At 33.6% G+C, this 9,856-nt stretch overlaps 1 protein-coding gene across 1 annotated transcript in view; it reads left to right on the top strand.

The window, feature by feature from the left end:
* LOC111638652 (transient receptor potential cation channel subfamily V member 6-like) overlaps nucleotides 1-9,856 on the top strand; it is a 26,706-nt gene continuing 16,850 nt past the window's right edge. Inside the window, exons 1-11 of the mRNA XM_023384399.1 lie at nucleotides 1-539; nucleotides 1,332-1,554; nucleotides 5,264-5,422; nucleotides 5,493-5,647; nucleotides 5,713-5,856; nucleotides 7,395-7,476; nucleotides 7,558-7,673; nucleotides 7,752-7,871; nucleotides 8,106-8,216; nucleotides 8,687-8,835; nucleotides 8,916-9,025. Of these exons, the coding sequence (XP_023240167.1) occupies nucleotides 261-539; nucleotides 1,332-1,554; nucleotides 5,264-5,422; nucleotides 5,493-5,647; nucleotides 5,713-5,856; nucleotides 7,395-7,476; nucleotides 7,558-7,673; nucleotides 7,752-7,871; nucleotides 8,106-8,216; nucleotides 8,687-8,835; nucleotides 8,916-9,025 (1,648 nt within the window). The 5' untranslated portion in view covers nucleotides 1-260. The remainder of the gene's footprint in view (nucleotides 540-1,331; nucleotides 1,555-5,263; nucleotides 5,423-5,492; nucleotides 5,648-5,712; nucleotides 5,857-7,394; nucleotides 7,477-7,557; nucleotides 7,674-7,751; nucleotides 7,872-8,105; nucleotides 8,217-8,686; nucleotides 8,836-8,915; nucleotides 9,026-9,856) is intronic.

Genomic DNA, 9,856 nt, shown 5'->3' with positions numbered 1-9,856 from the left:
ATATTTTAAAAGTTTGTCAGTATTTTTTTTAAATTTTGATAAATTATTAAAATTATTTACCAAGCATTTCATATTCCTTCACCCACTTCAGTCTGCCGAATTTCGAATTGGAATTATTGGGTTTTTTATGAGTTATATAAGAGAATTTAATATTATATAATTTAAAATTTATACAGGAAAGGCGCAGATAAGAATTGAGTAATATAGAATGAAGGCAACTGGTGTACCAAGATGGCGTCCGAGTCAGGCCATTATTCATAATGGGTAATTGCTGTACCGATAACCATTTGAATTCGGCTGGAGCATTATTAGACGAAATTGTTAGCCAACCGGATTGTGGATTAGATAATCGCCTTTATAAATTGATCGATTATCAAAAAGGTGGTAAATTAGTCGATGCTTACGAAAGAGGTGGAAGCAAAGAAGTCGAATGTTTGGCTAAGAAAGAACTTAAAGAGTACATGTGCGAAGACGGAGAAGGAATGAATCTTACTTACGAATACTATAATAAATGGAAACATTTAAATGACGATTGCCAGGTGAGTTAATTGATTTTGTGGTAAAGCCAGCGATCCAATTCCCAAGCGTTCCGTGTTATAAATTGAGATACTGAAAAAAAGCTGCGGCCCTAAGCTATAACATAATAGGTTCTTCCTCTCTACCCAATAATAACGCGTGTAAAAATTGAGGCCTGATAACGCGCTGCAGCGTGTTGAGCTCACGTCCGTTAAACGAGCGGTATATTCAGTCCAACCACCGGTAATGGCCATCTCCAAACAATGACCAGTTTTTAATGTTCTCGTTAGTGACCGTTGTTGAGAGATTTAATTTTATTATCATAAATTGAGATTACGTTTAGCGCCTGTCGTAAAGCCAAGTTTATATTCTGAAGAATGACTTGGTTTTACAACGACTTGCCCAAATTCAAGAGAAAAAGTACTAATGAACATTTTAATAGATATAAAGCAATTAGCATAGATTGCTTGAGTGGTTTCAAATTAAAGTTTAAAATACGAAACGAGTGAATTTTAGAGCCCAGTTTATCAATCAAAATCTCGCGATCGATAAAGGACATCAATGAAATTTCTAGATAATGTCACGGTCTTTAATGCTAAAAATGGGGATGGCCAACTAAAAAGTAGTTAAAATATATCGATTTTGTGGTGTTTCAGACCAAAAATCCAATAGTGTCGTGCAGAAACATCGTATTTCGTGCAATTAATTATTCCTTTGTAGGAAGTACTGATAAACTTATTTTCAATGGAAAAGAACAGTGAGATGCTTATGAAACCATTTTGGTGAAATTTTATTTATATTTTTTGTATTTTAAGGCCGTGATTCAGATGGAAGAAACATTCAACTCGAATTGTCAAGTGCCAAAATTTACAGAGCACCAAATCTGTTGGAAGTTAGAATACAGAGGACTTCTCGGAGAATCGATTCTTCACGTTCTTATATTATGCAATTCCAAGATTCATACAAGAATTGCTAAAGTGCTCCTTCGTCTTTACCCGCATCTTGCATGGGATATTATAGAAGGAGAGGAATATTTTGGTAAGTTCCAATCCTTTTGTAAATTTTATAGGATCTTCTCGCTCTTATTTCATCCAAAGTTGTGTGTGCATAGAAACACGAAACACTTATCTTACATCTAAATCAAAATGGCAATGTCCTGTCCGAAATGTTTTGAATAGATTCACCAAACACCTACATACAAATTATTTGTAATCTAAGTATGGAGTATGAAATAGGGTGCACTATTTCATTGGAAATTTATTGCATTTCAATACATATGATATTGTTTAAATATTTCATTATTGAACTATTACTGTTCCGTTTGTATACATGTATTTTGTACGAAACATATATTTAACACGTGTATTAATTATTAAATTTTTTGAAACAGTTGGCTTTAAGATCGAATTTTCCAGGTAGACTTTCATAAAATCAATATTTGCACATTTGTACTACAAAATAAATTATTAAGGACTTTTTAAAACATGATTTCGTGTTTAAAATCGCACATTTTCCACAGAAGACTGCGCTAAATCGATTAAATTATTATTAATATTGAGCCCTTTACGATTACCTTGAAAAGTATATAATTATCATCAATTATCCCAACCAGGTTGTGTCATAAACTACAGGTTGAGAAGTTAACGCTAAAACACTAACATTCGAAAGCAATAATCGTGAGAAGTTTTATAGAGAACACTATTTTGATATTAAAAATATAAATTATGATAACAATTAAACATTATTTATAATTAAACTAATTAAGTTACTATTATTAATTCGATTATCATTAATTATAAAATACATATAGTTTTTCTAATTCCCAGTAGGTAGATCGCGATCTATCTATTGGGATCTTTTCGTGGGGGTGTGTTTTTAGAGATATTCCAGTATAGGTGTATCTCGAGAGGTTTGCTATTAATAGTAACGCGTACATAATTACATTATTTGTGCTATTATATTTTATAAATGGAGGGATAAATATTGATAAACACCTTCGAACTCTTCTTTACAGATAATTTACCATTGGTTAAATTAATGGGTCACGATATCTTAATAAAATGTCGTGACTACCTTGAATAAACGGAAGTAATATAACAATTTGTTCTAAACAAACTTTATTAAATTATGCGCTACATTACATTTGGAATTTTAAAAATACACGATCACCCTCTCAGGACCTTTCTTTGACATTCATGTGTGTAATTAATTATACAAAGTTTTGTTAATGGTATCCGTGTAACGGATATCGTTAAACCTTTATATACGCGATTAACGTCTAAAAAATTTAAATTTTACGCACATTTAACACACATGGGATTGTGTCGTTTCTTTAGAACCTTAAGAATGTCAATAAATAATTCCGGTGAACACTTATCCACGAAAATCCTTTTCCCTACATCAAATAAGCCACCGAATATCGCCAGTTAGTCGCAGGTTCCAGCCTCATCAATGGGCTGTTACGTGGAATTTTCCGGGGTTTTTTCGTACGTATAACAATTAAATAGGGGTCGGTTTTCCGTAGAAATTCCCCTTGGCAAATCGCCCGTCTGTCCAATCCATTCTGTTTTAATAATTCTTTCGAAATTTTGGGCACCGTATAGGTTAGCGCCCATAAATAAATAAATAAATAAATAACGTTTTATTCGAGCATATATTAGGGCTCGAACAATTACTTTTGAAATCTGGAATTTTTTGGATTGAAATTAAAATTTAATAAGTTAGCCTACTACAAATATCGATTATTTGGTGGTTCTTTTAAAGGGTTTTGTGATGTTCTCTCGCATACACTACCTAGAATTACCTTAAATACATTCACGTGTACTTTTATAATTCAAAAGCACACAATTCTGCATTCATTAGCGAAAGTTTATCATGAAAATTCGATGCAAATTGGTGCAAGATTTTTGGGTTTAAACAAATTTATTTTCAGTATTGTAAATTTACTAATTTTCTGGATTTTTTAAATTTTAAATAGTAATGTTTAATGCAGACTCTTGGATAAAATTTAAAAAATTCCTCCAGTTTCGAATAGATTTTAGAAAATAGTTAGATAAGTCTGCATTATTGTCTAAATTTAGTACGGTATCGATTTTGTAATGACTTTTGATTATAAAAAATAATATGAATTTTGATTTGTAATCATAATTCCACTTAGTTTTGTTTGGTATAAATTACGTAAAAATCGATATTCCAGAAGTTCGGGATATTTAAAGCCATCGTAATATACATTTTATTTTCTGAACTTTTAGATAATAATAAACTGTAAATTTGCTGGCTTACGATAAGATTTTTCCCGGTTTGATCAAATTTTTCAATTTTTCATCGAATAAATTTTACAAATATTCTCCTCTTATACAAGTTAAATCAGCAATCGGCATAAATTGTGCTTTGGTATTGATTTATAAATACATATCTTAGGCAAACTTATGAGAAATTATAACGAAATATCTGCCGTAGGTTCTATCAGCCAGACAGAGATCCCAGTTTGAACCATAGAAATTTAAAACGGGCAGTATGGATGGGGCGATCGTTCCACTCCATTGCGGATTAGACCCGTCCGTAACGGGAGTAACTGTGGCAAGTTTTCAAATGTTTCGGTGCTTTGCATTAACGAATCGACCGTTTCTACGGGTTCTCGCGACTTTCGATCGGATTTAACGGCTGTCAAACGCAACACGAGATATTTACAAAAATTTTAATTCATAAAATTTTTTATTACAATAACTAATTTAAACACTAAAAGAGTTGACCATCTCAAATTTATACACCACTTACAATTGAGACCTCGTGGATAATTATTGCATTCAGAAAGCTGTTTTATTCAATAACACTCGTTTTTTTACAATACACATTTTGCTCAAATGCGCATTGTAAAAAGTTACTCAATGGCTTATGAGAAGAAAGTTTTAAATTTAGTTGATAAATACTATTTCTATACATTTTATAAAAACTGATAACAATTTCGAGGAAATGGCATTTTTAGTGTCGAATAAGCCTTGTACGACTGTTTTAGTGGATTGTCTAGTATTGTAGAATACAGTAGTTGAAAAATAAAATCAATTATCATTTAGGTTGAGAATTTTTTAAACGCTGGTGTGGGAGTAAATTTTATGAACGTTTTTAACGTAAACACTATATTACAGACAACGGACGTAGTACGCTTTGAAATATTAAGAAAAAGAAATAATTTCAATTGTTTAAAGATTGATGTAAAAAAGATTCCGGCGCTGCCGTCGTGCGCGAATATTAATAGCGAGGTCGAGGCCGAAGTTTTAAACGCGAAAACGTGTCGGACAAGTTTGACAATGGCGTTCGGATAGTCGGTGGAATCAGCTCCACGTTCCAAACGCCATTGTCGAACTTCTAGGCTTACGGGAAAGCGGCGTCGAACGTCCGCCTTTAAAACTTCGACCTCGACCTCGCTATTAATTAGAAATATAGCGGTCCAATTGCGGTAATTGAGAAATGGAGAAGTGATCCGGATTGATCCTTTGTAATTATTATAGAGCGTATATAAATTTTGAATATTCATCCGGTCTTGATTGCTTTGTTATTTTGTTCTATATTATTGATCATCCTTTTTGTGTCCAACCGAATTACGAAATCGGCACAATAAATCCCCTTCCTTACTTTTACACACGAGAAATTATGAAAGGAATTTGCATTAAGAAATTGCCAAATTACGCTGGCGGATGACGACGTTTATATAACAATTTTTAATTATTATTTTGCTTATATTTTGAAGGGGCCAGCGCTTTACACCTCGCAATAGCGTATCATAATACGGACATAGTGAAACAAGTGGTGGAATGTGGTGCTAATGTTAATCAGCGTGCAACCGGCCGATTTTTTCTTCCTCACGATCAGCAAAACGTTTCCGCTAAGAAACAAACAAATTTTATTGGCAAGTGAATTAAAATTTTTTGGCTCGACCGATTAGTCGCGCGTTTACTTATTACCGTACTTTCTTTCAGGTTTATGCTATTTGGGAGAATATCCTTTGGCATGGGCGGCGTGTTGCGATAACGAGCCCGCTTATAATCTGTTGCTGGCCCGCGGTGGTGATCCAAATATGCAAGATTCGTTCGGAAACATGATCTTGCACATGGTCGTCATTAGAGATAAATTAGTAAGAGATTAGACTTTAATACATTTTTTACTAAAATTATGACTTACACGTATTTTTAATTGTAGAAAATGTATGGATACGCATTAAGACACCCGCAGAAACCGGCAAAAGATTGTATTCTCAATAATTACGGCCTTACTCCGTTAACATTAGCGTGTAAATTGGGAAGGAACAAAATATTTCGAGAAATGTTAGATCTTAGCGCAATCGTAAGTATAACTTTTTAAGTGTTTAACGTTAAAATGAGGTGGTATTACAATAATCGGCTTAGACGACGGAAGTCTCCGCGCCGATTATCGTAATGGTTGTCACAAACTCCGCGACATCTTCAACCGCTTCATTTTGCTACTGGCTTAACTCGAAATTGAACCTGGATTTTCTAGGGTGGCCATTACCAGTCCGTTTTCGGTTACGGCTCGTATTTGTCATATCTCCTCGTCCCTTGTTTTTGTCACCCGTTTAGGACCATCAAAATCCCATAGCAAAAATCAGAAAGTTTTGTACCAATACAAAAATACAAACACAATAAGTATTTATTGTTTTGTTTTAAAGTATTATACGACTGGCAGATACGTCGTTCTTATACCACACAAAATATAACTATATTTTAAACTTTTATACTAAAGTTAAAAAAATCATTTCTGACACATTAGCTGTGAAGCAAAAAATATGTGCAGTATTAGATAGCGTGGTTCAAAAACATATATTAATTATAAGACTATATCAAAGAAAAGAAAATATTTACATTGAAAAAATGCGTAATTTTTTCTGTTGTCGATCTCGTATTCTTGACCGGCGATGTCTGAAAAGTTGGCTCCTTTTGCGTGAAAAAGTTTTAACTCTTATAAGTTAAGTAGAGCTTCCACAGAGGTTGTTACCGTCATTTTTCTCATCAGCTACTTCTTGAAAGTCAAGCGTAGTATTAAAAGTAGCTTCGATAATTTCATCATCATTTACGGGGTATGAAGTCAGACAATCTTGGTCACAGGAAACATATTCAAGTAGCGTCACCGAAATACTAATAAACCTTGCGGGTCTTTTTCACTCGCATTGTGATTTTATCCAGCAGCGTTTAATTATATCTGGACTTTGTTCTTTCTAAACTTCATTCGACACGAATCTTCCAGATTAATCTTGGGTATTGATCAATTGCATCAACTGCCTACCATTTTATTACCAACGAGCAATTATTTTATTCTGACATCGTCAATATTTAATCATATTTTTTATTTATTTAATTTAAAATATTATGCTCCCCATATTCAAATTAGCAGTGTCTTGCTCCCGTACACCATACTTTTCCTTTAGCAATCGAGTCGTGCCGGTAATCTAACTATTTCCAGAGAAAATTTTTGAATTAAAATAGCATAACTTTCGATATAAATTGAACGTTCGTATATAGTGAAGCGGGGCTTCCCGCTCCCAAGGTTTCCACCTCTGTTCTTGTCTTTCATCTATCTAACTCCGTTCCCGATGTCGAGGAAAGACAGACGGATGGACAGATGACAGTTTATAGAATTTATAGGTCTACAGTTTTTCAAATTGCAACCCAACAAACAGGATTTTTGATCGTGTTATGTATTAAATGACACAGTTGAAAAAAGTGAGTTTCCAGACCCTTTCGACTCGATCTTAACCAAACGCAATGACAGAACTGAGCAAGTGACATTTATGAGAGTGACAGAAACTAGGGACGAGTGTATGTTGTGCTATTTAAACAGTAATTAATGTATATTATTATTATTAGGAATTTTGGAGGTATACAAATATCACTTGTTCTGGCTATCCATTAAATGCTTTAGATACGATTCTGCCAAATGGTAAAACAAGTAAGTAGCTCGCTCACTTTCGTATGAAAATTAAGAAAAATAATAGAAATGAATTATAATTATTATTATCGTATTTAACAGATTGGAATTCGGCATTAATGATTATTTTAGATGGTCAAACAAATGAACATTTAGACATGTTGGACGGAGGAGTGATACAAAGATTACTGGAAGAAAAATGGAAAACCTTTGCTCGAGTATTATTCGTAGATTAATTTCATTTATTTATACTAAATCATTATATATAACGTTATTATTGTTGTTATTTTATTTAGCAACATTTCCTTAAAAGGCTCGTTTTCATATTCCTTCATTTGATCACTCTGGGCATTGCTGTTTTTTTAAGACCTCATTCTGATCAGCCTTTGATTGGAACTACCGACGTGTGGTCAATTGTACGTATGGTTAAATTACTTAAAAATATCAATAAAATGGTGGTTTTAGGAAAAAGCAATGTAAAGCCTGGCAAAGATGCGACGCTTTACGTTAGAGACCTTACAATACCTAGGAATTGATCCTAGGCACTATATGATACGGAGTGTCGTGTGTGGAGGCCTCGCACTACCTAAATCTCTCACTAAATATAGTCTATTCACCAGTATGATATTAATTATTCTACTCTTATTCAGTGTAGGTATTGTTTCGAAATTATATCGTGCCTCGGTTGTGTGATTTTCGTTATATTTCAACAAGGACAAGAAATACTAGCGCAAGGAATAATGGGCTTCCTGTTCAGCTTGGTATATTATCAAATTTGAATATTTTTAAGATTGTTAGTAATAACAAATGGCTGTTTCTCTTCCAGATTCAATTACAAGTTAAAGTGTAGTTTAAGATATTGCTATTTCTACGTCTGAGCTGTAGATATGCTGCAACAGATTGGGTGAAAGCTGAGGCTCAGCGTGAGTTACGATAAAAGATTATTTTGCTATAACTCCGTGGTTCTTAAACTGTGGGACGTTCCATCTCAATAAGGAGCGAATTGATCAACATCATTGTTTATTTTCGAGTACTACTCTCGTATGTGTAGTGTCACATAGGCATGTTGTAATGGGCGTTGTCATCTCATCAGCTCTTCGTGTCTTCAAAACTATTATCGTAATTTCATCTGGAAGTAGTTTAGAAACAGAATTTTGTTACTAATAATAAGAAATAATGTTATTATGTAGTTGATTCTTTAAATAATTAAGATATAAATGTATATTTTTAGACCAACCCTTCCAAAGCTGTATTTATTGTTTCCAATATCCTCATCCTCGCGTGTATTCCTTGTCGTATATTAGAAGAACGGTATATAGAGGATTGTTTTCTGTCGATTGCGCTGCCTGGAACATGGTTTTTCCTTATTTTCTTTGCGGGGTAAGTTCAACTTTTGAATAATTTCAACAATCAAATTATATATTTATAACTAATAAATATATTTATCTTTAATTGTTTAGAGCAATGCGGTTAACAGGACCATTTATAACGATGATTTACAGCATGTTAGTGGGAGATATGTTTCGTTTCAGTATTATATACGTCATCTTTTTGCTTGGATTTACGCAAGGTTTATATTTTATATTATTTTTAAATGTGTTTTAATTATAAACACGAGGCATTAGCATGCTATAGAATAATTATACGGCAGATATAATTAGGCTAAGACTGTTATGGAGGGAGCTGACCATCACGAGTAGAGACGAGGGAAATAGACAGTCCGTTTATGGTAAATTATGGTAAGTGGAACGAGTTCGAACCCATATCCCGACGATAACTGCAATGTTGAGGAATTATACGGACACGGGTGCGGTGTAATATCCTCAATGCTGATCTTAATTCGCTGTATCTTAAGCTATAATGTATAATAGGGCTTTTCCCTTCGTCAAACAATAATATGCGAAGAGAAAAACAAATACTAGGCCTTAAGCTATAAACTCATAACATAAAGCTTAAGGCTGCTATACACCATGGGTTAATCCTCAAAGGAGTAACCATGCATGCCTGATTTTGAGTCATTCCTAGATGTGTAGGGGGGGAAATTTAACAGTTTCGGCAAACTGTACCGACCACCCGAGTAGAATCGGCCATATTCTTCAGGTTAATTCTCAAAGGAGTAATCATGCATGCCTTACCTTTATAATTTTTGGTAGTTTATGGGGGACAATTTAACAGCTTCGGCGACCTGTATCGACCACCTGAGTAGAATTGAAAAACCATTTGATTTTCCTGGCACAGTGTCAGATTGCGTAGGCCGACTTAAACGTGTGTGAGAACAATGTCTCGTGAATGTTTGGAAGAATTATTTTCTATAACCTTATTAACTTTTATTATTTACAACCTAAAAAATTAATTTTTCAGGTTATAAATTATTTTCAGATCAAAAATTTCTCGAGTAAAT

The sequence above is a fragment of the Centruroides sculpturatus genome, unplaced genomic scaffold (genome assembly GCF_000671375.1).
Source record: "Centruroides sculpturatus isolate CEXI.00-Female unplaced genomic scaffold, Cexi_2.0 scaffold854, whole genome shotgun sequence".
Lineage (NCBI taxonomy): Eukaryota > Metazoa > Arthropoda > Arachnida > Scorpiones > Buthidae > Centruroides > Centruroides sculpturatus.
The sequence above is the reverse complement of the archived record's forward strand: the minus strand, read 5'-3'. Positions and strand labels throughout refer to the sequence as shown.